The sequence below is a fragment of the Haemorhous mexicanus genome, chromosome 6 (assembly GCF_027477595.1).
Source record: "Haemorhous mexicanus isolate bHaeMex1 chromosome 6, bHaeMex1.pri, whole genome shotgun sequence".
Classification (NCBI taxonomy): domain Eukaryota; kingdom Metazoa; phylum Chordata; class Aves; order Passeriformes; family Fringillidae; genus Haemorhous; species Haemorhous mexicanus.
The window spans coordinates 26,690,914-26,718,761 of NC_082346.1; the positions used below are offsets into that span (position 1 = coordinate 26,690,914).

Consider the following 27,848-nt stretch of genomic DNA (forward strand, 5'->3'; position numbering starts at 1 on the left):
AAAGCAGCTGTTTGTTTGGGGCTAGTAAGCTTCTCCCAGATGTGCTAGGGCGGAGGAAAGGAGCAGGAATTCCAGCCAAGAGGAGAAAGTGTGCATCTCCAGCCAGTAACCAGGCCTACCACATTCCTCTGGTCCCCGCCTGGCAGGAGAGGACACCCACAAGCCCCACGAACTGCACCAAGAGCATCAGTGGCATCACTGGCCCGAGTGGAAGATGCTTATGGTAAGCCAGCAGCACGGCAAGACACCAACGACAGCCAGGGCCAACGGTGCTGAGTCTCTTCCCTCCTTCCCCGCCAAACCTGGGTCTGCACTCCCCCTCTCCCCTCCCCAAGGCGCTGCCACCATACATACAGCAGCCGGGGACTCCAGCCGTCCGGGGTGGTGTGGCAGGTGGGCTCCGGTCCCAAATCCTTGACAAGGGTGGCAGAGGGGCACTTGGTTCCAGCCACTCCTGCACAGTGCCGGGCCACCAGCCGTGGGTGGCCGGAGGGGAGCAGCCCAGGCTGAGGGGCATCGCTGGAGCGCCGGCGCTGGCTGAGGCGGCGGTAGCGGCCCGGCAGGCCGTAGGCAGCCCGGCCGTGCAGGGCCTCGGTGGGCAGGCGGTGGGAGGAGGCGCGCCGCAGGCAGCGGGAGCCCCGCGACAGCAGGCCTGCCTGGAGCGGCCGCAGCTGGGGCAGCATGGCCAGCCATGTCTCCTCAGCACTATGCCCGTGCTGGCCCTGCTCAGCTCCTGCTGCTGCACCACCGTCCTCTGGAGACTCAGATGTGGTGCTGTCAGTGCAGCGAGCTCTGTCCCCCTCCTCTCCCGTGGGGACGAGGCTGGCCAGGAGGACAGTGGGACCCAGCAGCTGGGCATCAATAGCTTGTGCCTGGCCTCCGCGCTTCATCTGCACGGCAAACCTGGGGCTGAGGCAGGGCGGTGTGGTGCTGGAGCGGCGACGCGTGCCGGGACGCCGGACCAGGCCCAGGCAGGAGAGGGATGGCGCTGGGGTGCCTGAGCCGCGGCGGCACTGGGCCAGCGAGGCGGAGGGCAACCCCACCTGGGAGCGACGCCTGGCCTTGCCTGTGGGCACAGCCACCACGCTGGTGCGCCGCAGCCCCTTCCGCCCAAAGTGCCGCCTAAAAAAGGTTTCCATTGCATCCGGATGGTGGCTGTTAACACAGAGACCAGGGATTAAGTAGGCTCCCCTGTGAGTCCCAGGCCACGCTGTGGCTGTCAGGGCAAGGGGACAGTGGGAAGCAAGGGATAGAGGGCTGAAGCAGGGAGTGGGAGACATGGCAATGCCACCTGAGCCTTGTGGTAGTGTTGCTCCCCACAGCTTTACTGCTCCATGAGTCTCACAGCTCAGCCTAGAGGGCTGCAAGGCAGGGCAGGTGTCACCGCCTAGCCAGGACCCTCTGCATTCCCTGCACTCCATTAAGCAGAACCCCTGTGCACCCCGAGGTGCCAATCAGCCCCGGCACCTCCATCACCCCTACCACTCTCCTGATGCTGACCCATCTGGTTTCCACACAGGAACCACTCTAGCTAGGTATCAGTCCCACCAAATTTGTAGCAAATTGAAATTAAGCCCTTATGAGTCCTACAGAAGAAAACTGATCAGGCCAGTAAAACCAGGGCAGTAAAAATTTGGTAGAAGAGGTCTGGGAGAGCTGGAAGTTGGGAGGGGCTGGGGCAGGAGAGGCTGGAGAGGAGAGTTAGGAAGATCATTCCATCTGTCCTAAGCAAAATTTCCCTCTTACAGGAGAAAGAGCTTTATGGAAAGCTCATGCTTTCCCTGCCCAGCTCTCAAAGCTTGACAGGCTGCCTGGACATTGCAACGGTCTGTTGAAAGCCACTGGTGGAAGGTGCTGCAAGACTTTCAGTGGCTCAGCACACAAAGGCCTGAGTGGAAGGAGCTGAATCTGGCTAGCTCCAGTGCTCCCCTCCTCCAGAGACAGTGCTTCATTTCCCACCCTCCAGCTGCCACCTCTCTTCAGCTGCTAGAGTATTTATTCAAGGCCAACTTTAAAAAAACCCGCCAAAACCCATAGTTTGGTAGAAGCAAATTTCTTCTCTTCAATTGCTCCTAAGGCAGGAGACTTGATCATGGCAGCCTACAAGCACACACAAGCCACCACCACCACCACCACCACTACTCTCAAAGATTTCCATGCTGTGCAAGGCATCTCCTCTACCCACCATGCAAGAGCATGGGCATGCTGCTCACCACGCAGACTGACATCTCCTCCCCTTCTTCTATCTTCCTCTCTTCCCATGCTCTTTTACATTCTTATGGATCAGTAATATCAGAGAACCTTCAGGAGATCACTCTGGCCCAAACTTCCAGTGAGCCAAGGCCCACACAAACAGGTGAATTTATCAGAAACTTCTTCCCTGTTTATTTGGGAAATGCATGTAAGATGGGACATGGAGTTTTTGATAGTGCTTGTAGCACAAGCAGCCCATTGGGATGTACCTCTTTTTAATAGATGAGTACAAAGGTGAGTTTGTATTCTGGAAAAGACAAGGCTTGGTTTGGTCTCCTCCACCCTTGCAGACAAGGAAGGCCAGCTCTTCAGTTTCTATAGGCTTATCACCATGCCTATACTCAGTAATGTAGGGGAAGTAGGGACGAGTGAGGAAAGGAGGGAAGGAGGCAGGAAGGAAGGAAGGCAATGGCCTCCAGAGAGCAGCATCAGGGCAGCTAAAGCCTGGCTGAACTGAAAGCAAAGCCAAAGCATCACCTCCTCAGAAGTATTTCTCAAGTCCTACCACTGCAAGCAATGCAGGCAGGTACTTGGTCACCAGAAGGTTCAATCCACCCATGGCCCATGCAGCTTTGCAGAGGGCATCACCATTTTGCTGATGACTCTGCTTCCAGCCTGTTGGTCTCCCATGACCCTCCAGCTTCCTCAGCCATTCCTCCTAAGACTTGTCCCATAGACCCTTCACCAGCTGTACTGTCCTCTGGATGTGCTCCACCACCTCAGTGACAGGAGAAGGGCCCAAAACTGGACACAGCACTCGAGGTGTGGCTTCACCAGTGCTGAGTACAGAGAAACAGTCACTTTCCAGTCCTGCTGGCCACACTTACTGACACAGGCCAGGATACTGTTGGCCTTCGTGGCCACTTGGCACATGCTGGATCATGTTCAGACGGCTGCCAATGAGCATCATCACCAACAGGTATTAAAAACTGTCTGAACAAATAAAACATATTAAAAAACACAAGCAAGAACACAGGATTTGGCACATTGCAACAGACCCTTTTTGGCCAGCTTTAGCTCGTGGTACTGATCAAAGGCACCTCAAATGAGCTGAATGGCTGTTCCCTCCCACCCCAGATATTCCACCAGCACAAAGCTGCTCCGCTGCTTACCGTGTTGCTGCTGTGGGCAGGAAGATCTCTTAACACAGCTTCCTTCCTTTTTGCACCAGTCTCGTGAGGAAATCTGCTACAACAACCTTGGTTTGACATTTATGTTTGAGCACTAGCTGACTGCGGACCTTTTTATCTTCAGGGCTGTCTGTAAATGGCACGCGGAATCAAGCTCTGACCACCAGTGGTGAAAGGTTATTACAAGACTGACAGCTGACAGCCCATGACAGCAGCATGTGGCAGCTCAGATATGCTAGGTGTACAGATCCCCACCTCTTGCATCTCACTTCCAACCTGAGCTCCAAATGGTGTATTGCAGGTGTGAGAGCTGCTGCTGGTGGAACAGATGGACAAACTGCTGGGGCTGCCCATGGTTGATATGCATTAGCAGAGCTGCGTGCAGAGCAGCTGGGGAACCATGCAATAGACAGAGAGGGGCCCGAAAAGAGCTAAGCCTCGGAAGCCCCAGGCCTAACACCAGCACACTTCTGGCATCTCCATTGTTTGTCACTGAGAAAAGATGGAGAGGAGCCAGCACCTGTGGTTGCTCTATAGAGCACATTACTCGGCTCAGTTAGGTAAGGAGGCTGGATCGAGGCAGCCTGGCATTTGCAGGGTGCAGAGTAAGGAAGTACTGCTGCATGTACTGGTATATCAACTCACGAGCAGATACACACTGTCATTTCAATCTCCTTCTGTGAATAAGGAAGGAGACAGCAGCTCTGGTCTGCTCATGATCTGCAGAGCTCTTGAAAGGTGGGGTGTTTTTTACTACCAGGCTCCTCAAAGCATCCTACACACCCTGCCTGGCCTCAGTGCAGAGATGCTGCTGAAGCAGTAACATGGCCCATCAAGATCTAAACATCCTTGGAAAGCACAGCAGGAATCGAAGAGGAAAAACTTGTGTCTTATAACTGCAGTGGACATAGAGCTTGTGAATCAGCTGTTATGGAGACATCTCTCCAGATATCCAGCAGCTATCCCTCATTTGGTGATAGTGGTTCCAAAACCAGACAGGCTGACCCTTAGGGCTTAACATGCAGTGTCCCTCATGACATAATCTTTGCCCACATCACAAAGAGAATCTGGATATTCCAGATATCCACTATTCTGCTTTGCTTCACTAGCCTAGAGCAAACTCCCATGTACCATACTTAACCGGCTCTCTGTGATAGGCAGAGGGATCCTGTACCATACACCCTCTTGGCCCTTCCTCTGCATTATTATTCCCTTTGTCCCTCCAGCAGCCTGGTCTATTCCTGACAGTGCCCAGAAGCAAGAGAGATCTCAGGTTACCTTCATACAGTGACAAATCTGGCACCCCTCTCCTGGCACCAAAGGAGGCTAGAGGACCCTACTGCAGGACATTGCTGATACTAAAAGCACAAGCCTTAAGCCACAGAGAAGTCTGGACATAATAATACCATCAGCTCCTCCTGACCTTTCAGCAAACCTCCAATTAGTCAACTGGAAAGCATTTTTTCCAACCACGGGACTACCAGGGAAACAAGTCTGAGAGCTTCGCCTCGTTCCATGACGAGCACCTGTCCTGATGGCAGCTGGCTGGATTCCTGCATCCTGGCTAGCTGTGGGTGCTGGGGAGCTGCTGTGGCACTAGAGCTGGCAGAGTCTGAGCAGGAGCCCACTTCAGTTTACAAGCTGTCTTCTCCTGGCAAAGACACTTGACTCATACAGATCAGCCACAAGGAAAGTGTGTTATTAATAGGCACTCCTGTACGACAGCAAGATCTCCTGGGCTTTTCCCCTGCCGCCTCCCTGCCTGGGCACTGGAGGAACTGAGGGACCCAGGAGCCCATCCGGAGAGCTGCTGCTCATTCCCACCCCGCTGGCACACCACTGGTTGCCTTCAGCCTCTGTTTCCATCACAAGCTTGCACAGCCCATAATGCCCTTTCAGTGCTCTGATATTCAACCTTCCCATGTATGCTACTGTCCTTACACCACCCCTGCTGAGATCCTGTACCCTCTCTCCCATCCTGCTTCCCACACATCATCACCGACCTCTCCTCTCCCTGGGGCTCCCCAGCCAGGCTTCTCTGACCTTACAAGAGCAACCTGCACAGATGAGGTCTGCTGAGGAAGGTGCCCCTGTGCCAGATGGGGAAAGGAAAATGCTTGTTAAGATGTGGTGCAGCCCTCAAGCTTTGGTTGCAGTGAGCTGTGCAGTAACCAGCAAGTTCCCATACTGTGCACTTTTTTCCTACTCAGAATTTCCATTCCAGCTGTCATCTCTCCTACCATCACACAAATAAAACTGAGTCAGAAGCTTCCCCACACTGGGTCTGGTATAAGCAAGGAGATGGGGCTCCACCCAGCACAGGGACGGGGAGGCTCCATCCAAGCCATGAGCCTTTCAAAGCACCATGAGAGGTGAGCTATGAGCTATGCTCATCTATTTTAGAATTCATACATTTGACCTACTGCAACAAGTGCCACCACCTATATGGGCCACTTCCAGGCTTCTGAGCTGCAGGAGCATGGTATTCCCAGAAGAAGGACAAGGACATCCTCAGTTGCACTGTCACCCTGCAGAGGAGGGGATTACTGCTGCAACTGCAAGGTTGCTCCTCCAGGCTGCAGAAGCCAATTTCTGATCCTAGCAGGGTACTCAGAGAGCAACACATCTTTCAGTGAGTCCTGGGCCTGATCAAGAATAATTCAGACCTCTCTGCTAGTAAGAAAGCAAGGCAAGTGCTTAGAAACCAGCTGGTGGTCAGATGCATGCAGCTGCAAAGGACATCCTCCCAGCCCTGTGGTCCCTGAGGTCCCTGCACGTGATGCATAGAGGTCCCCGTCAGGGCTACTGGGCATGGGCATGAGAGCAAGGCATCCCAACAGTATCTAATCATGTTTGCAAACTTGCTCAGAAGACTATCAGTGTCACTGGGCACTCTGGGTGGCCAACCCGGAGGTCCCAGGACAGCACTTCTTCACAAGGGACAGGCAGCTATATCAGTGTAGAGTCTTTGTATCCATCTTGTACCTGGCGAAGCAAGAGCATAACTCACAGCCAGTCAGGAGCAGGGAACACCAGGGTGAGGAGATAGAACTTCTAAAACGCTTTCTTCAAATGAGCAAGTCAGGGTGATAAGGTGCAACACCAAGGACAGGCAGCTGCCTTGTGGGACAATTGTAGAAAGGCAAAGAAATGAAACACCACAGTTTGACAGTTTGTCGTGGTAGGCTTCTCCAAGTGGCAGACCCAGGCGGAAGGACACTGCCTAGCCATGCTTCAAACAAAGCAAGGCAAAAGCCATCCCACCTTCATGCCTGGCCCTCCACAAGAAAATGCTCACACTTGGTTTTCTGAGAAGAACACCGGCTGGGAGCAGAAGGGACTGAGACTTTTTATAGAGTTCATAGCATTTTCCCAGCACCCTTCTCATAGCAGCTCCATCCCACCTCACCCCAAGCTCTGCATGATGCCATGGTGCCATCTCCTTTTTCACCACCTTCTCAGGGCAAACGTGAAATCTGTTTTAAGGCACATCTGGCCAGAGCAGCTCAGCTCCTCAACAGAGACTTCATAAAGTGAAGAGTTTGCCAGCCCTAACATTCAGAGTAATGTTCCCATTACAACAATGTGATTTCCTTCCCAAAATCCATGGAAGACAGTGTTTTATCTTAATTTAAACCAAAACCATCTCCTTGGAGCCTCCTGGGCTGACTCTGGGCATTTATATCCCTTGACAACTTTCCACCATCATAATGTTATGAAGTTTATATGCCAGTACAGTAAATAATCTGCCTCCTGGCAATCAAGAAACCTGACAGCACTGATGTAAACAATCTGTTGCTGCATTTGGTAGAGGAGCTGAACAGCAAGACTGACAGCCTTGAGCCATGAATTAACCAGGGCTGAAACGCAGAGAGTGAGCCCTGGACTCATGGACGTCACCCATGGTGCTGGGGCTGAGGGAGAGGCTGGCCACACGTTTCTATTTTGGTCCCATCAGCAGGACTAGTGATGCAGGCTGGGAAGGAGTTGGAGAGTTTCTTCTCTCTCTCTCTGAGCTTCCTTTCCAGAGTGACGCACATGAAGCCAGGCAGCAGGGGCCTCAGCCAGGGTGTCCCGGTGGTTTAGGTACTCAGACCATGGTTTCTTTTGCAGATTTCTATTATCACACCCAGTGGTGGTCCCCTTGTTCAGTACACACAGCTCTGTTCCTCACAAGGAGGGATGCACTATTTGAAGGGTGGCCAGTCCCACAGCCCAGCTGTTGGATCTAAACTCCCAGAGCAGCCCCAGAGTTTTTCCCCAGCACACAAGGACAAAATCCTGGCACAGAAATTACTACTGGCCACAGTGCTGCCCCAGGCAGGGCAATACACAGTGTCTGCCCAGGGAGGAGGCGATGAACCTTGCGTAACAACAAAGCTGGAGTGTAGCAGATAGAGAACACAGGCAGTGATTCCCAAGGCTAGTAAGTCTCTGCACCTTCCAAAGCAAAGTCAAGAAAACCTCAGGCACTCCACAACATGCATTGATCACTGACCAGAAAAATGGGACTCACATGCCTCCCTCCAGCCCACAGCAGGGATCAGGAAGGGCATTCCCTTGCTCCTGGCATAAGCAGGGAATCACAGTGCCACCAGCACCAGAGGATATACCAGGAGTCCACAATCTGTCCTGCTTTCCTAAACTATTCCAAAGCAAAGCGACTGAGGACTGAGGGTCCTGGCAAGGCACAGGCTAGCTCTCTGTCCTCTGCTACCTGCAGATTTCCAGCTGCCACCCCCATACCACATGGACTGGCAGGACGAAAGGAGCAGAACAGGTGGCTGGAAATACACCACTGGCAGGGCAACCCCACAGAAACAGCAGCCAAGCACCACTGAGTGCCACGGCAGCTGTGTTTTGCAGACCCCTCGCCTGAGCCCTGGAGACTGCTGTGGATCGGCTTTGCTCCAGGCTCTGGCAGCAAACAGTGCTGGACAGAAGCAAAGTTGAGGGTCTCGGGGATGACTCCGGGGTCTGCTCCCCCTGCCCTTCACAGTGGTCTGGAACCAAATGCAACACCTACAAAACTAAGGGCTGTCTCTCCCCCCAGGCCCCCTCCCATCCCCCACCCAGCACAAACAAAAGCAGCAAGCGTGAGGGAGAGGGACGTGCAGGACAAGGAAAGGGGAGATAGTGGGAAAAAGCCCTCGTGACCTGATCCGGAGCGGTGCAGGGGTCCTGCAGGTGCCGAGTGGGCGGCAGTGGCCGTGCCGCAGCAGCGGGCCAGCCCTCCCCTACTAAGTCCTAGTTTGGAGAGAGTGCTTGGCTTCTCCCTCCGCTCCTCCCCACGCTGCTGCTCTAGTTAAAATAGCTAACTGCACTTCCTCTCCGAGCAGCCCCGAGGCTGGCTCTCCCCCAGCCACAGGCGCATGCACCACAGCGGGCCCGGAAAGAGAGGGGTCCCCACGGCACCAGTTGCTCTCCAAACGCTCCAACTGCAGCTCCGGGACGGCGCAGCTTCCCTGGCAGCGGCAGCAAGAGGACACAGGGAGAACATGCTGAAGTGCCAAAGTGGCGATTCTCTCCTGCCTCCTTGGAACTTGGATAAAGGGGTTTGCATGGCTGATGAGAGTCAAGCCGTCAGCCACAGAGAACCTGTCTTCATGCACAGGAGGTAACTTGCTTCTGAGTTAGTCTTTGATCCAGTCAGGCTCCACAGATGTCTCAGGAGCTTTGTGTCTTCCCTCATCGTGAAAACCCTCTATGGGACCTCTCATAGCCAGGCTGGGGACTTCCCCGTCATGCTTCACCACTATCCGGGTTCCACAGCTGCCTCTAGGGACCTGCTCCCAGACAAACACAACCCATCTCCCTTTTGGGGCCACAAAACCCATCTCCTCTTTGGTGTTTGCAAAGACGAAGGGAAGGTCACACCAAAGGCCAGCTCACTCTACCGTCACCAGCTATTGTTATTTCGGTCATTTACCCGGGTGATGAGAGCCGATAGCCACGCACAGGCCGTCACACACAGGCCATAGTGAGTGAGTCAGTGCGGGTGGCTGCAGCTGAGATCTTGTCCTCTCACACCCTGCCCCCTCCTGCCTGCCCCTTCCCCTTGCCTACATGTCATGGCTAAAATTAGACAGCTCTTCTCCTCTGTGAGTAGGAATGTGTGTGTGTGTTTGGACCGTGCCCAGTGCTCCTTGGGGCCTGGAGCGGGACTACAGTAACACAATCATAACAAAATGTCACAGAGGCTGCAGCCAGTGTGCCAAAGACAACCAGCTGCCTTCCCCGACGGGTGTCTTGAAAGCTGTTCATAGAGGGTAGCCAGGCCCAAAGGCTGAGCTACCACCATTGCTGTCATCTCCATCATGGCAGAAAGAGCAAGAGACCTTTGTGAAGCAGTGGGAGAGAGGGGTGGGGAGGACACATGAGCGAACCCGTCCATTGCCAAAGCTGCTGAGGATTTCATTCAGCCCTTTTCTAACAACACCAGAGAGGAAAGGGAGCTGGAGATACCCAGGGCAGGCAGGAGGTGTTAACCTCGGTCAGCCCTCTCCGATCTCAAAACTGCCAGCTGGTGAAGGATGGAAAGTTCTGCCTCCTTCCCTACACAGGGTATCTACACATCCTTCAGAATTCCCTTCCCACTGCCAGGAAAGAGCCAGCTGCCACTAACGGTCAAGCAGGTCCCAGCACCGTCACAACCTCAGGACAGCTATGCTGCCAGGTGCAGAAGGGCCTCTAGGAATAGGCCCCAGTCCATCATTGTTAAGACTCACTTACTGGGACTGGCAGGATGTTTTATCAAAGAGAAAATTAAAAATGTGCTGCAACTAGTCAATCATTCAGAGCAAAGTAGCCTGATAAGAGATATGTGCAGTTCCTTGGCAGCCCCACCTCCGGCCAATGAGGCTTAGCACAGAATCACAGAATGATTTGGATTGCAAGAGACTTTAAAGGGCATCTTGTTGCAACCCCACTATCATAGTCAGGAACACCTTCCACTAGACCAGGTTGCTCAGAGTCCCATCCAGCCTGGTCTTGAACACTTCCAGGGAGAGTTTAAACTTCCAGCTTGTCTCCAACTGCCCTATGCCCACTCTGCTCTTCCTGTCCCCTGTGGTCTATGCATAGCAGAGACTCCTGCTGATACCACCTGCTGCTCCTCACAATCCCCACAATCCTATCTCCCTCCTCAGCTGGCAGGACCTAGACTGACAAATGGAAACAGCCATTTTTTCCAATGGAAACACCATAGAAGGGTGACCACAGTGGATTCCAGGTGGTCCCAAAATCCCTTCCAAGACAATCTGACCACCAAGAGACCAGGGCATTAATTCTCCAAGTCCCTGGAGGCAGCAGGAGCAGGAAGCCTAAGGGCCCTCTCCTCAAATTCAGTCATGCAAACCTTGCTGCCATTCTTCTCCTACTCCTGCTGTTGTATTGCACTAAATAGTTTATTTAGTTGTTGTTTTGCACCAGGTGATGGGAAATTTTACTGAGTGTGTTAGGTCACGTGGATGGCTTTTTCCCCTCCCCTATCACATGGTCTCTCCCTCACACACTCCCCCTTGTTATACACACCTGGTGGTCTGTCCCATGGGTACCTCTCCCCTCGCCCCTCCCCAATGGCATCCCATTGGCCGCGGTCCTCTCTCCCCCGCCCCCATCCCCTTGGGTATAAAAACTCCTGTGTGAGTTACACAGTCTCTTTTCTACCCGGGTGGTCTACCTAGAAGTATCTTGTAATAAACAGGTACTGGTTCCCATGTGGAGAAGAGCGCTACTAGTCTCTTACTTTTGTCTATGCAAGTCTGTGTGGGCTAGAGTCTGAGCTAGCCGGATTTGGACTCTCATAAGGCCCCGGAAAACCATGGATTATTGCATCCCGCGACTTAGTAAGCCCTCAGCCTGTTAACATGCAGACAGGAGAATGGGTTGTGATGGAGACCAGCAGCTCCCAATGCTGCTGTCACAGGTTTCAGTCTGCTGTACTCAAGCAGAAACCACTGCTCCAGGCCCAGAGTCTCCCCAGGCCTACGCAGCCCTGAGCAAGACTTTCCATGTGAGGAGATCCTGGTCCCACACACATGAAACCACATCACAAGTGGCAGCCCCTGCAGTTGTCTGCAAAGGGGAGAACTGCTCAGCATCCCTGAGAAACCCAGTCCCTAGTGATCTCTCTACACCACAAAGCCTGAGACAGGAAAGACACCTCCCAAGCCTTCATCATGACCCTGTGACTAAGCAAAGCACATGCTGACGTGCCACACAAGTGGCATTTGTTAACTGTGACTCTGTTAGTGATATCATGTCTAACCTTTGGTTTCAGTTTTTCACCTCATGGCAGCAAGTGACTGAGTATTTTTCTCCTGCACCTCACATCAAAATTAAACGAAGTCATTTAAACAAAGTTAAATCTATTATTTCTTGGCTTTGCTGAATGTCAGCTTGTCCCACTGCAACAAATGGGAGGGCAGGAGGAAAAGTTTGCGATTTTTCTCCTCCACCCTTTTTGTTCTAAATGCCCTCAGCATATCTGGTCTTATGTGCTTCCTTTTCTTCTTTCATCTTAACATCCCCACATCTGCCAGAATCACTGATGGGCTTTTTTCTCCCATCATCCTTCTGAGAGGAGAAGAAGCAATGCCCATGCAGGGAGCAGACCACTGTCCCCCCCTTCTGGAATGGACTAGCACTTTAGCAGAAACCAGGGCTGCCTTGCTCTGCTTCCCGAGTTTCTTGGCTCCTCCTCTCATGCCCACAGAGACACTGGGTGCTCCAGAGACTTGCTGTGTGGGAGGAGTGACCCAGACTCCAGGCGCAGAAGTTGGGTGGCTGCCATTATGAAGCTCTTGTGGTACCAGGACACACAAGCCTGTGCAGTGGGGAGTTGGCTGACAGCTGCCTTGGCTGGAGGCTTGCCTCTGAGCATCAGCCAGCCCACAGCAGCAGCTGACCAGTTTAAACCATCAAGCTCACCAGCCACTTCAGCCACAGCAGCATAAAAAAGCTCTATCAGATGTTTTGCCAATTCCTTTCTTGCAGAAGGGAGGAAAGCAAAACCAGGAGCGATGAGTCAAGGCCAGCAACCCTCCAGAAGGGACGTGTCACAACACCCAGCTGAAGTCAGCTGCAGGGAAAGGGCTGGAGTTGCACAGCAGAGCACCAGAGCTCCGAAGAGCGACCGTGCCCTCTGGTGTTCAACCCACAGCTGTTTGGACCTCTCCAAAACCCATTCGCCTCCCCTCTGAAGAGCACTAACTGGCCACACCCCTCTTGCTCCCAACACCTCCAACCACAGGACTCCCAAGCAGTCCTGGGACAAGATTTTTGTGTCTACAACATCAGACAAAGAAGAGACTGAGTGGCAAACTCAGTAAAGCCCAGGATGCCATGCAGAGAAACTGCAGCAGAAGCCAGGAAGAGCAGTAAGGGTCTTCCACTGTGGCACTCACACATGTGCAGCCAAATCCTGACCAGGCTCATGTGCTGCTCTACAAAGACCAAGGCATAGAGAGCCCAGGAATGGAATCTGGGACTTGTCCTTACCTCCACATCTCCTCAGGAGCACTTGTGAGTGAGGTAATGGCTAGCCTAGGAACTGGCTCCCACACAACAACTACATCCCAGCAATGGTGATTGTCTCCCAGGCCCTGTTTTTCCACCATTTCTGGCAGTCATAGCCTTACTGAACTTCAGACTGTTTCAGCTAAATTTTATTATTTATTTAATTTAGTCATTTAGCTAAACCACCCTCAGTGCTGTCACCTTAGGTCTTCCAAGCATTCAGCATGCACTAGGTCTAGGTGCTCATGCCCACACTGGCTAGGACATAAAGGAGGAAGAGCTCAACTGACCTTCAATCCAAACTCCAGCAAAACAGAAGCTGCCATTTTAGTCGATCAAAGTCCAGTAGCAAACTGCCCTCTAGAACAAAGTTAGTGACACAGGCATAAGGCCCAGCTTTCAGTGGCCTTGGTTAGTACAGACACAAGAGGGTGAAGTGGGGTGAGATGTGGGTGGGAGGGAGGAGAGCTTTTCAAAAGAAATGTTGCAGCAGCTGCTGGGACTGCACAGCCTGTGCAAGCCAATAAAAATACCACATACTTATACACCACTGGCCGGTGCTTTATCCTCCTGGATCCCCATCGGCTGGGCTGGCTGCCCTGGAGACAAGGGAAGACACCTTTGTGGGGCAGGTGGAGTCTAGGGACACAAAGAGAGTGGTCAGCAAGCCATGAACATGCCTGGCTGCTCAGCACACAGCACTACCCTCCCCCGCCCCAGTGCCGTCTCTTCATCACATGCTTTCCCCTTGCCTTGGCACTTACAGATCCCAGGGGCTCCAATGGCACCTGTGCCACCACCCATGCTGTCAGCCACGGAGGCCAGTGCAGGCAACACGCCCATTAAGCTGGAGTCAGTAACACCGTTTTTCCCTAAAGAGCCAGTCAGCAAACATGAAGCACCACGCTCCTGCGTCCGGGATACTAACCCAGCCCAGTTCAGATGCAGCCAACTGCCCACCTCCAGCCCAACCCAGCCAGCTGCAAGAGAGCACACAACTCAGGGACCAGCGCCAGGCTGGCACAGAAAGAGAGCCCTGCTTCCCTTCATCCTTCCCTGTGCTGGCCTGGTTCCTGGCTGCCTTCTTTCACCTTGACTGCTGGGTCCATGCATGCATTTGAATTTCAAATAAATCATGAAGGCACTCTCCATGCCTTGCACAGAGAAGCATTGTTTGGGCAGGGCAGAGCAGTTCACCTCTTCCCAACTCTCTGGCCCTTGTGCATGAGCACCACCAACCCTTAGGAGCCCTGACTACCACCAGTCAGGGGCTGGGTAGCAAAGCTCTTGGATACCCGGTGCAGATGGGAAGTGTCATTCTTGGGATGCCTCTGACACTCACCTCCACCACATCTGCTTCCTCACTCATTGAAACAACAAGAAAACTTGGGGGCAGGTAATGTTGTTTGAGCTCAGGTGGGGAATCCTCAGCTTCTGCTGGAGAATCTCCCGGCCCCATGCCGACCTACAACCCTGCCAGGAGCAGGATACCTCCTTCCATGCATCCTGGCAGCTCTCACAGGACAGCAGCCCTGTAGCTTCATAATCCTGCCAACTGCCAAGCTCACATCAGAGCAAAATGTCTGCAGAGAACACCCACCCCACCTCCTGCCACACTTCAGCAGTGGCAGCTGTCATGTGCTAGCTGCCAGAGTGCCCCATGCGATGTCCTCTTCTGTGGTGACCTCAGGCTTGGGCAGTAAGAGGCTTAGCCCTGGATCTGTAAGGCTCCTGGCCAGAGCTAGGGTAGCAAGGCTGGACGATGTACAGATAATCAGACCAAGCTGGAACTTTCACATGGAGGGGATAGCACATGGCCATCTGCATTGCCCCCTGCTCCCTCTCTTGGATGGCTACAGGCCACAGCCAGAGGCTGGGAGCTCAGGAGGAGGCTACAAGCCATCTTATGTACTTCTACCCCGTGATTATCCTCATCCCGTTGGGGAGTCCTGCCCTAGAGTGGAAGTGAGGCCCTCCACAGCCAGTGGTGAGCAGGCAGCAAGGAGTCCCCCTGCTCTCCGGCTCTGGATCCACACCTGGGCTGACAATGGCAAGCAAGGGACAGGCTGTTTGGAACACACGTCTCCTGTGGAAGCCAAGCTGCACCAAAACGAGGGGAAAACCTTCTGCAAGAAGGCTCTGTGTTAGTTGCCCTGACCTCCTGGGCCAGCCAGCTGGAACACATGACTTTCTTCAAAGCCATAGCATGTGCTGGAGCTAGGACTGCTCCAGCCCCACAAAGAGATGAGATGATGCTGGGAAGCAGGGAAAGAAAGACAGGGTGAATGGAGCTGGGAAAAAGGCAAACACTAAGCTCTTGCCTATTGGTGCTGGGTGGGATTTTTACACCCTGGCTGGGTGTCCCTGCATGTGGCTGAGACTAGAGCCTGCCACAAGCTGGCACCCTGCAATAATGTCAGGGAGCCAGCAACAGCCCATGAGACCCACCAAAGGAATCTCCCACCAACACGGGGCACATAGAGGACAGGGCAGCAGCCAAAGGATGGGACTACCTCCAGCCAGACCTCCTTCTGCTCTCAGAGTGGGGCTTTCCCACCAGTGCCATGTACCTGCCACCCTGCACGCATGGCTTGGGCAGCATCCTGCAGTACCCCCAGTGACAGGTCTCCAATTCTCAGAGCTGGGCAGGGCTTCTCTGAGATGAGGCATGCTTAGCTCATATCCCCAGTGGTTCCCTGAACCACTGGGAATGGCTGACAGCCATCAGCTGGGCAAAGCTCAACCAGGCTATTTCCAGGCATAGGAGCAATGGTCACAGGTAAAAACTGGAGCTGACAGCCTAACCCAGACAGCACAACCTGCCTGGCAGCCAGGGCTGAGACAGGAGGCCCACTAACTCCGACTGTCTGGGACAGCATGGAGTGGGAAGAGATCCTCTCAGCTCCTCATCCTGATGCAAAGAGGAAGAGCTTCCCCTGGGGGCAGGGCTCACAGTTAAGTACAGAATTAGCACCCTAAGGCATCAACCCCTAAACTGCAGGCAGGAGAACAGCATTGGGTCTAACACATACATGTGGTGTGAACAGGACTCCATCCCTGCTGGACTCCAGCCTGGCCAGTGCAGCCTCACTGCTTGCCTTGGCAGAGCTTCACCCTCCACCTGGCATCCTGATGGGGAGAAGAAGAAAGCCTCCCAGGTCCCAAACACAGACTGCAGCTGCTGCTGGATCTGCAGGTTGCAACAGAAGCACAGAGTATACTTTGTATTACTGGAGAGCTGGCATAGAGAAAGCTCTTGAACTCAGGATTGCAAAGACAGAGCCACTTATTATCCTCAGAGCCTGGTGCCAGCTCAAGAACCAGCAGGACAGGTTTCCCCTATTTCCACGTCTAGCCTGTGTTACCAAGCCAGATCTGCACCAGAGTCTCTACCTCCAAAAGTCTCCAGGAGAAGCCATTCACCTCCTGCCAGTATCTCATCTCTTCCAAAACCAGACTGTTTGTGAGCCCAAGGGTCAAGGAGCCGTAGCCTGTAGCCCTTGCTCTGCTCTTGAACTCAGCATCTCAATGTCAGCACTGGTTTAAAAGGGCCAGTAAGCAAGCGAATGCATGGCTAAGAGACAACTCAGGAGCTTCAGCTCATGGAGTCAGCTGGGGAAAAGAAAACAGAGCTCCACTAAGAGCAGACCTGCAAGTTAAAATCAGAGGCTTTGCCAAGTCTCTGGGGAGATTGTCTGCTCCCCAGGCACTGCATGATGATGAGTGAAGGAAATCCTACACTGTGTCTCCCACCACCTGCCAGAGCTCAGGTTGCCCTTCGTGAGAACATCGTCCTCATTGCAGAGGGCTGGCCTCCCTTTACCAGCACCTCCTTAGTCCCCAAGAGATTTCACGCAATCAAAGAGCTCTCGACTCCTCCTGCTCATACCACCCACAGCTCTGCCTCTCCCCTCTCAACACTGTATCCCTGCGAAGACCCATCTCCACTCCCAAGGCTGGACTCTCTTCCTATTGTTTTTGTTCAAAGGAGGGAAGCAGTCCTTCATCCTCCCTCCTTTCAGCCCCTTGAGGAGATTAGTGTTTCCTGGAAAGGATGCTCCAACTCCTAAGAAGATTAGTGGAAGGTGTCCCTGCCCATGGTGGGGGGTTTGGAACTGGATGATCTTTAAAGTCCCTTCCAACCTAAACCTGATGATGCTATAATTAAAGGTCTTGACACCTCTGAACAGGCACATGTCACTGTAGCAGTCCCTGCTATGATCTTGGGGAGCTGCCAGTGGGTGCTTGGGACTGTAGATACAAGGCAAGTGGCAGGAAGGGTCCACACCACGGAGGACCTGAGCCTCTAGAAGCAGTCAGACCCCCCATGCCGATCTGTCCCTATCTCACAGCCCCACTGTGAGCTGGCAGCTGTCCCAGCCTGGCTCTACTGTGAGGCTGCATTGGCTGCCAACAGGTATGGCTGCTCAGCATGCTCCGTGCTTTATTTTTCCCCCGTTGAGAAAAAAAAGTCCCTGAGCAGAGATCACAGAGCAAACTCAGCAGCGGAAACAACTCTCTCGGCACATCCCATCTGCCCTGCAAACAAGCCCAAGTGTCACTGCAGGGGACAGCTGGGGATTCCCACAGGTGACATTGGCCCAGGCCCAGCCAAAGCTACCCACCCATCACCTCTGAGCAGAACGGGGAGCAGAGGCTGGAGGGTTTCAGAGCTTGAGGCATACAAAATCTGTATGCATGGAGGAGAAGTAGGAAGATGATTGCTCAACAGCTAGCTGGCAGCAAGGTGCTTTGTGAAAAAGCTTGTCCCAAGGGAAACACTGCTCTCAGCCTGCCAGCCTGCAGAGCACAAACTTCAGGCTCCTCACTGCCATCTGGTCTTCCCCCAGGGCACCTGGGGCTTACCCCACTGCACAGCCTCTCTACTGCACCTGCACCGGGGAAAGTGGGCGCAAGGGCCTGCAGCTTTGAGGGCACCCTCCCCACAGCAGGGATGGGGAAGGCTGGGCTGCTGTCCCAGTGGTACATCATTCTCAGCTTTCACATAGGTGTAAGCCTCAAGCTGCAAGAAAGACAGTGACAAGTGACGTCCCAGAAAGATGTAGGCGGGTGCTCGGCTCAGTTTCTTGAGTGCCGTTTACCCACAGGCAGTGCCACCCACAAACCTCTCCTGGGGCAGTGGCAGGCACCCCCAGGCTCACCTGCAGGCTCCAGCACAAGACCTGCCAAAGGGTCACAGCCAAAAACTTGGTCTCATGCTCTGCTGGACTACCATCTGCCAGCTGCCCCACTGGTGGCTACAGCCCCTGCTTATGCTATCGCACCAGCCATTACACATACTTCCTTTGAAGTAGGTTTTGTTACAGAAGCCCTGAAGCCCACAGGGGAGATCGATTTCACCGGCATCCCACTTCACTGGCACAGGGACGAGCAAGAAATAGGCATTGTCCCCAGAACTTACATTCCTTCCCCAATTCCTGCCTGGAAAGGATAAACTGCAGTTCACTCATAACACAAGAAACAGGGCACCTAGAAAGGCAATTTAATCCTAACCACCTCTTATCTGATCAGCCCCAATCTCTTTATCAGCCCAATTAAAAGAATTACCCATCCACAGCCGGATGCATGTATTGTGCACTTGTCTCTGTTGGCTCTAGAGCCAATTACTCCACCCTCCTGTAAGGCAATTACAAGGTACAGAAATAAGCCTGCTTGCAAAACATGGGACTAATGTATCATACCATGGGAGGCCAGTGCTTGGGGGCTCACCTTTCTGTTGCTTCAAACCCCCTGAGGGCTCACCTGCCCTGGAGACAGGACAGGCTCTCTTGCCATTTTGCAGACCCCTGCCTCCCTTGGCCATGCCTCCCAGCATTGCTACAGGCAGAGTCCAGTACAGGGTGTTCACCTCAGGAGACATCTCTCCTTGAAGCCAAGGCTCTCCAGAGATCCACTCGTGCCAGTGAGCAAATTCCTCCCTATTACCTAAGCTTCCTTTCCCAGCCACATATGGCTCTGTGTAAAGCTCAGAATAGAAGTGGGTACAAATTTCCTCACTGATGACTATTGGAAAGCATTTGGTGGGTAGGGGCTGGCTGTACTTATTGACAAAAGGAAGTGTAGCACAGCCTTCCCTCGTAATTCCCTCAGAGGAGGAGAAGAAACTTCATGCCATCTTCTGCTCAAACGCTCAGGTGGGCATGAATTCAGTGGCGTGCAGCCAGTTATCCTGCATGACTTCCCATCGAGTTTACCTCCCTCTGGTGTGTGTGGGAGCCCTTTCAGTCTCAGAGGTCCCTGGGAATCTCTCCTCACTACCCCGCAGCTCTGGGTGCTGCATTCCTCACCCTGAGCCAGGGGGAACTGGGTGCCTCCATCAGCAGCAGAAGGGCAAGAATGCACTAAACAACCCTGTGGCCATTTCCAGCTGTCTTGGTGGGCCTACTGGCCTCCTTCAGCTCCTTCTGCCATTCCACTTTGCCTCTCCCCATGTGTCCACACTGCCAAAGGTTGTTCACATGTGGAAAACTTCCTCTTGACTCTGATCTACATTGCAGTAACAGCAGCGTGAAGCCCCAGGACTCAGAGAGAGACACCACACAGCATTTGGAACAGGCCAGAGACTGCCAGGAGCTCAAGGCAGCCACTGCTGACCGCTCTGAAACCAGAGCAGAGTGGAGTGACCTTGCAAGCCATCCACTCCCAGGTCTGGCTGGGATGTGGAGGTTGAAATTGGAGCCTTTTCCCTCCATTCAGCATGTGTGATACCACTCTGGTGGCACTACATCCTGCTTCAACTGCTCCCATTTACCAAAAATACCCGTGAAATGCAGAAAGTTTGTCACGGGGAAAAAACACGGCTGGGGGTAAGAGTTATCAACTCTTACCAAGTACAAGGAGAGTATGAGATGATGGGGGCAGTTTGGCCTGCAGACAAGTTTGAGGGGGAGCATTATTACTGTCTCCAGCAACCTGATGGGAAAGTACAGAGAAGACTGGGTCAGATGCTGCCCAGACGTGCACGGTGACAACCTGAAAGAGACCAGACACAGGCTGCAACAATGGAAACTTAATTGTTATTAGAGGAAAAAAATTCCTGAGTAACTGAAGCATGGGAGTGGGTGTCATTGGAACTTGTGTTCTCTACACCCTGGCAACACTCAAAACTCAACATCAGTAGCCTGATCAAATTCGACCCTGCTTTGAGACAGCAATGTGGACCAGGCAATCTCCAGAGGTTCCTTCAGACCTCAGTTATTCAGTGTTTTCAAAGACCTCCAGATAGCAGAGGTACCAGGCTCTGGTACTTCGAGGTAATTCGCTTACACGGTCCAAATCCCCACGAGGCCAACAGAGAGGGTAAGAGAGGCACAAGGAGCCCAGCTGGCTCTGGGACAGACGCATGAGAAGCCGGGATCCCAGCCGGCAGCACGGGACGAGCACAGCCATCCCCCGGCGCGGCAGGACTGCCAGTGTCGCAGGCGAAGCACGGGACAGGCGTGCGGGGATGGAGACAGGCAGTTCTGGGTGAGTGGAAGCGAATCCCCAAGAGACGAGGCTCCGATTCCACGGGGACGACAGCATGGGCAGCGAGGGCAATGCTCCCCAACTTCCCATCACCCGTGCCAAGAGCTTAAAAGGAGGGAAAAGCAAACTCACCCCGCTCCATCCTCACACTCTGTCCCGCATCCCTCTACGGCTGCGCTCAGCCCAGGGTCAACCCCTCGACCGGGCCTGGTGAGGCGGCTGCTGGCGGCTCTTTGGGAGCCGGCGCTCCGCTGCCTCCGTTCCGGATGCTCCAGCCGCCTACAGCCAGTCCTTGCCCGGGAGCCTAGCTCCCTCCGGCCCCGCTCCGCCGCCAGGTGCCGGGGCGGCGGCGCAGGTACCACCCGGAGCTCGCCCGCCCGGCGGGACCCGCTGTCCCGCCGCCCGCCCCGCCCGGTGCTCACCTGCGCCCGAAGAGCTTGAGGCCAGTGAAGCGCTTGTTGCTGTGGCGGCGGCCCAGCGGAGGCGGCGGCGGCGGCCCCCACTCGGGCTCGGCGCTGCCTGACGCCCCGGAGGAGTCGGCTGTGGCGGCGGCTATGTCGGAGGAGGCGGCGGAAGGCGAACCGCCGGACGGCGGGGGCCGAGCCGCCTGCATGGCCGAGCTCAGGGCTCGGCGCCGCCGCCACCGCCGTTCCGAGCCAGAGGAGGGCACCGGGGGCGGGCGGGGGGGCGCGGCCGGCTCGGGCTCCCGCCCCACCGGGGCCACGGGCAGGCGGGCAGGAAGTGCGGCCGCTCACCGGTGGCACCGGCGGCCGCGCCGCCAGCGCCGCCTGCCGAGCGCGGGGATCGGGGCTGGCGGCGGAGCCCGTCCCGTGGCCCCGCGCCCGGCGCCGCCGCCTCAGGAAGCCGCGTGTCAGCCCCGCCGCCGCCCCGCGCTCGGAAGAGGTTCGGCGGCAGAAGCGGAGCCTCCCCCTGCCTCCGCCTCCCATTGTTCACCGCCGGACGGAGGGGACGGAGCCGACAGTCCTGCCGCCGCCGCCACCGCCCTCTCCAGGGACCGGGAGCCGCCGCCGGCCTTGTCGCCGAGGCCAGCACCGAGGCTCTTACCCAGCCCGGCGAGCGCCTGCCCCACTTCTCCCTGAGCCCTGCGACGCCGCTGGCCCAGCGGGCCGCAGCAGGGGCACAGGCTGGCCCGCTCGCCATGGCTGCCAGTCCAGGCAAAGAGCAGCTCTTCCAGCCCTCCTTTGCATGGAAAATGTGCCGGCCGCAATGACAGGTTCCCCGCTTGCCGAGGGCGTGGAGCCCGGCTGAAAGCCGGGGCTGTGGGGGCCTGGCTGCCCACTGCACGGTGCTCCTGCCGACCCTTAACAGCCTGGGTCAGGTCCCACTGGCAGACTCAAACACCAGCTGTCTCCAGGAGGGCTGGTGGGAATGGGGACACACTTGCCAGTTTCCCTGAAACCGACAGCTCAGGCAAAGCCGGGCTGGCCCGCTGTGCTCCCAGGCTTGGCGTCAAAACCGCTCGCGCGGCCCTCTGACATCCTGGCTGGGAGGTTGTGCTGCGCAAGCCCAGGCACTAAGAGAAGAGGAGGGGATTGCGGGCAAGGCGCTGGGCAAGCACAGGAAGCCTTTCCCCCAGCCCCCAAATCACGGGCTGTCAGCACTCGCCACAGCACCTTAACCCCCTAGCAATAAGAGGAAGGCAGCAGAGCCCAGTTCGGTGGGTACCTTATGTCTACGTCCCCCGGAGGGCTCTGGGGAACGTCCCAGGAGCGATGCCGCCACATCTGCCGCAGCATGAGCTGATGTGCTCAGCCAGCCCGGGGTTCACTCTCGCTCTTCCTCCCCCAGCAGCCGCTTTCCGGAGTCATCCCGAGGGCAGGTCCCTGGCAGTGCTCCGCCGCCGGCCGGGGCCCGGCTTTGTTTGCACCCTCCACCTGGTTCCTCTCTCTGCACTTCCTGGAAGTGTGAGGGCGGCTGTCATTGCAGCCGGCTGCACGGCCTTCTTCCCACGGCGCTGGCCACCTCCTCTGCTGGGTCGTCTCCAGTGAAGCCTCGTGCGCACCCTCAGCAAGCCGGAGCACGTCCTGGCACGCTGGGCTGCACGCCGAGGAGCCGCACCTCCTTTGCTGAGTGGTTCTTTGAATGCCCCCAGACTTGAGACAGCCCCCTGTTCCCGAAGCTGCCCCAGCACCACCATGCACACCAAGGCCATAGCAGTGGGGTTGTCCTCCTGCCACCCGCCCTGGGCCATGCACATCCTTCCCCTGCAGGGCATCACAGCACTCACAACTCCTGGGTGTATAGGTCCTCCCTGTGTGGCAGGCCTGAAAACAACCTCCAGCATCTGCTCAATCTGCGCTGGAGTTCATTGAAAAAACGCTTTGGTAAACCAGGAATGGGCCCTGTGAAAAGGAGAAGCATGTGGGAGGCTCCCGGCCAGCCTCCAAAGAATGGAGAAATAGCCTCACATTCCTCGTCGCCCAGCCTGTCCCCATCTCCAAAAACCCCAGCTCTTCACAACCAGATGCTACTTGGTGTGTTCTGGCTCCAGGAAAGCTTCAGATCACCATTAGGGTCTGTGGTCAGCTTCTATGGGCCAGAGAAAAGCAAGCAAGCAAAGCTGGTCCTAGCAGCCTGCACAGATGGCATTTCTAAAGGGGCACATGGTCTTGCTTTAAACTCCATCATCAAAAGGAAAAAAAAACATTGACAGACCTTGATCTCACCAGGCAAGCTCTGAAACTGAACACAACCTACTGCATTAATTACTGTGCAGAGAGAGGAAAAGGCAGGTCCTGGATGCCTAACTCCAGCTCACAGATCAGGGAGGGGAGAGTTTTGTTATTGTGGAAAGGTTTCATCATCCCTGCTGCTTTGCATGCCACGATGGGTTAGTTGCATTTTCTCCATGCTTGCAGACATTTCCCTTTCATGTTTCACGCGCTGTCTCGTGGTGATGTCTAGTCTTACCCAGGAGCATCAGGAGTATTGGGGCTTGGTGGGGCTGTTGGAGAAGTAACACACCCTGCCCTGGGTCCTTCACCATCATCTGTGTGCTGTGTCCATGTGTCCTTTCACAGTCCTGTCCCTTGGGCTGGGTGCAAAAGTGTGGAGGAATGAACCCCTAGAAATCCCATTCCTGGCTGTTCTTGGTCAGGAGACCAGAGGAGACAGACCCTGCTGCACAGGCTTCTCTGTAGGCAGCACAGGAGAGGGATGGGGATCACTATGCTGGATGTTACTGTGAACTTGCACCCTTGTCTCATGCTAGTTTGTGCAGCACCCTGGTACTGAAGGGATTAAGCTGGCTACTTCAGCCAAAGTCAGCAGGATACCTGCCTGTGGGATTCATTGTGAACAGGGATCAGATAAGAGAGGGAGTGGTCAGGGGAAGAGATGGCTCTTGGTTCAGGGATCCCAGCTCTCCCCACACAGCAGTGTTTGGATCAAGGTTGGAATTGCCCCTAATCCTGGTTAGTGCCCCTAAAAACCTCCCTGCTGGCCTACTCAGGGAGTCCCATTCCATGGTCCCCCAGCACACCTACACCACGTGCAAGGCTGAGGCTATGGTTGTGCGGACAAATAGGGGAGGGAAGCTGTGTCCTGCTGCCACAGAGAGCTGACCTGGCTTGCCTGATGTGGAAAAACCACAGCAGGAGGAAGGGCAGGACAATCCCCTCTGGCAGCAGCAGGGTCTTGGGTCAGTTTAAACCAGGGAGTATGTCTGGTTTAAGACGGGGGTTGGAGCTGCATTATGCCATCCCTCTCTGGCATGCTGCAAGTATGTCTCTAGCAGCCAGGCTGTACTCACAAACTCAGTGTTTCTCAAAAATTGCTTCTTTGGGTGTTTCTCTCTCTTGTTACGCACAGTCCCATATCTAGTTCACCACTGCCTTGCACATAGGAGCATGCAGAATGAGAGCCAGAATGAAAGTGAACACACCCCAGCACTGTGCTCCAAGCACAGGGCGATGCCAGCTCCAAACCCATCCCACCCCTGCGCCATGCACTACAGCCTGTGTCTGACAGTGGGGCCCAGCAGAACTTGTCCCTGGTTCTGGAAAGAGTCAGGGCAGGGCATAGTGAGACACTTGTCACCCCTGACCAAAGTCTGTGAAGAGCCACCTGCTCATTTCTAGCTCTTCCCTCTGGCTGTGCCACCCATCTCCTCTCCCTGCTGCACAGAGGGATGTGGAGACAGATGCCTCTGTCAGAGTGGAGTGGGCTTGGCTTGCTGGAAACGAATGGGAATTTGATTATGATGCTCTGCAGAGCGGGGCTAACACGATTAAAAGGCCTGCAGGCAGGACTTGGAGGAAGGAGATCGCCTCTCTGTCTCTTTCTCTGTGCTGACAGTGGAGGCTGTCCTTTCCTTCTTCCTCAGCCCCTGTGCTGCCCAGGCTGTCCTGAGACTTCACAAACATCCAGAGTCCAGATCTGAAGATGAAAGGAAGAGAAGACAGCAGAGAGTTGCAACCATCCCCTGGGCCGCTCAGGGCTACTACCTCCCTCTCTCCAGCAGCTCCTGCCAGCTCTCCCCTCTGGCCTGCCTGCTCTATGACCAAGCTCCCTTGCTATTTACATTACAAAGCAGCCCCCTCTGCTCCACTCTGCGGGTTATATTTAGCTCCCTGGCACAGAACAGCCTGTGAGTTGCATTGCCTGAGTCCTATCTGCCAGCCGGGGACCACACTGAACAGCCGAGGTGCCTCACATCTCCCTAGCGGGGACGGGAGCTGGCTGGGGGAGCATAGAGGGACACAGGACCCCCTCTTCCCACTGCCAGAGATGGCGGTGTGGAGCCCTCTGGTGCGTGGGTTGGTCTGGGTGCTATCTCTGGACGTGACCGAGAGCCAAAGCATACGAATCTGACACCTGGCAGAGCCTGCAGAGAGCTCGTACAGGAGCTTTTGTGCACTTGTGGTTTCCTTTCTGGGTAAACACCCCTCCGGGCTGGGTTGCTGGGAGCAGTGGCAGTGACAAAGGCTACTGCTGCAAGCCTCACTCTGAAAGCAATGATGAAATAGAGAGGGAGCCCACAACTCCTCTGGAGAGGTTGCAGGTTGCTGCTGTGATCTGCCACCACCTGTCCCAGGCCTCTCTGGCTCCAGGTCAGCTTTCCCTGCAGCAAAGTTCTGCCAGCCTCTCGCTTGCCCTTTTGCCACTGAAGCTATCCCACTCTTGGAGCTAGAGATGATCCTGCCCCACCACAAAACCTTGGTGGAGACACTCAAGGCAAGCAGGAGCTGACTTTGGACTCCCCTTGGCCAAAGTGACTGTCTGGGGATTGAGGCACATAACCCTGGTGTTTACTCTGGGTTTGCTGTGGTGACAAAGGGCTTTGGGTCCTTCTGGCATTGCAGAAGGACCTCCCTGCTGGGCAAACTGTTCCAGAATGTGCAAATCTGGTGCACAAGCCAGCATCATTAGTAAGTTTGGCATGAAACTGCTACTCAAAGCCCTAAATATAACCGGAGTGCTGAGCTCTCTTCCACCCGCTCAAGGCGCCTCCATACACCTTGGCAGCTATTTATGGAAGGAACTTTATTTCCATGGGATTAATATAATTTCTGCTCATTTCAAAAGCTTTATATAGCAGCTTATGCCACCTGCCCCTCGTGATGACTAATGGGTCCCAGCAGGAGCAAGTAGGTTGGCAGCAAGGGAACTGGGGCTCCAACCTTCAGCTGACATTGAGGATAACTGTGATGCCCCCAGCCCATGAAGAAGGTCCTCCAAACTCTGTACCAGGTTCAGTAACTGTCTCCAGAGCTAGACAGCACAGCAAACGGATTTCTGTCGGTGCCCTAGGACTTTCCATGCTGCAGGAGGGGCATGTGATGGAAGGTTAGCCCATCCCTGGGGTAACAGATCCATCACCGCCTGACCTGCCTGAGGAAGCAGCCAGACCCAAAACTACATGGGTGTCACAGGACAGAACAAGCAGATTTCTACCCCCAGACACTTCCTCTCCCATTTCTCCCATCCTTTGCTTGGTCCAAAACACATGGTGGGGGAAGCCGCTCGTCCCAAGCACCATTTCTTCCTTTGCTTCTGGCCTGCAGGTTGCTGTATCACTTCCTCCAACCTCTCAGAATCCTCTCTTCTGCAAAGCCTGCATTTGTCAGGGCAAAGTCCCTTGCAAAGAGACCCCTTGTGAGGGTTGTGTAGAACAGAGGGGCTTTGTGTAAGGGCAGCACAGGCTGGAGCACGTCAGCTGAGCCACCTGCTTGGGGTGGCTGGGGTGGGATGGGCAGGGGATATGAAATCCCTAGCAACCTTGGATAATTCTGGAACAAATTCAGGCTGATAATTTAGATTGCAATATGGTCCCTTCCTGCCCTGGGGAGGCTGGAAAATTGCAGCTGGCTAATCTGTTCACAAAATGCACTGTGCAGATCTGGAGGAGACAGCTAAGAGAAGAAAATCCTTCTCTGCTTGGCACAGTAATTCCTCATCCTCTGCGCCACCAGGGCAGAGACCTCCCAGCTCTATCTGGTGCCTCAGTGAGCAGCTCTGGGTACAGAATGAGGACCAGGAGGGCTGTGCCCCAGCTTGTGGCAAGGCTTAGGGACACTGGGTATCTGGGGAGGTCTCTGCCACCCTGACTTCTGCTTGCCACCCACCGCACGAATAACAAGGGCTGGGGATGAGTCAGCTTCGAGGCCCCTCCTGCTCTGCAGGCACTAATAAGTTTTCCCATTAGTTCCCATTATCGCAGTACTAGAGAGCAATTTGCTCACAGCTTGCACTGAAGGCCTTGCAAGGGGGGAAAAAGGGCTGCTGTATATGTGGAAGTGCAGACGGGGGGTGACCGACAGCTCCTGCCCAAAATCTTCCCCCTGGCAGAACTCTGCACTCCAGGGTCCCCAAGGCCCACACCAGAGGTGAGACAGCTCATCAAGACTCTGTCTGCCATGGCAATGGGTATGGCACCAAGATCCTCCATGTCAGGTTTCCACCTGCTTGTAAACTATGTGACACTTGCTGAGCATGGCTTGACATGGTGACATGGAGCTCAGAAGGACACATACATCTCTGTGCCAAGCCAGCTCTGGAGAATGGTAAGAAGGCAGCTCCTCCTCTCAGTCCCAGACTCTCACAGCAGTCCAGGGTCAGTCCTGCAATGCTCAAGTCTAGTCTGGGCAAGTGCAGGGTCAAAGGATTTCTCCTCACTTACACCTGAGAGCCATTCTGCAAAGATGGGGAGTAGTAAATCATAGAAGGGCTTAAACACCCTTCTAGCAAAAGAAAGGACAGGGTAGTACACCAGACCTTATTTGTTGTGACAGAAGAATGGAGCTGAAGTCCTGGAGATACTGACCTAAGCAGGATTTTGAGCATTATGATTGGAGTTGGGAACAGGAGCTCACCTGGATATCAGCAGGCAGTGGCTCCCATAACCCCCGTGAGAGCCATGAGAACCACTCTTCACCTCTGCCAGATTTGCTTGGTGATAGCAGGGGTGGGAAAGCACAGGAGTTGCAACAGAAGAGT

The 27,848-nt window shown here is 54.7% G+C and overlaps 1 protein-coding gene across 8 annotated transcripts in view; it reads right to left on the reverse strand.

The window, feature by feature from the left end:
• DGKZ (diacylglycerol kinase zeta) overlaps positions 1-22,336 on the reverse strand; it is a 48,256-nt gene extending 25,920 nt beyond the window's left edge. For 2 of the 8 annotated variants that reach the window (XM_059849399.1, XM_059849397.1), the window contains exon 1: positions 20,813-21,063. In XM_059849399.1, the coding sequence (XP_059705382.1) occupies positions 20,813-21,003 (191 nt within the window). In that variant the 5' untranslated portion in view covers positions 21,004-21,063. Of the gene's footprint in view, positions 1-354; positions 8,380-8,540; positions 8,675-13,442; positions 13,542-20,812; positions 21,064-22,076 lie in introns of those variants that run through there. The other 6 variants (XM_059849398.1, XM_059849396.1, XM_059849400.1 and 3 more) reach the window with 6 other exon arrangements.
• Positions 22,337-27,848: the final 5,512 nt, after the last annotated feature.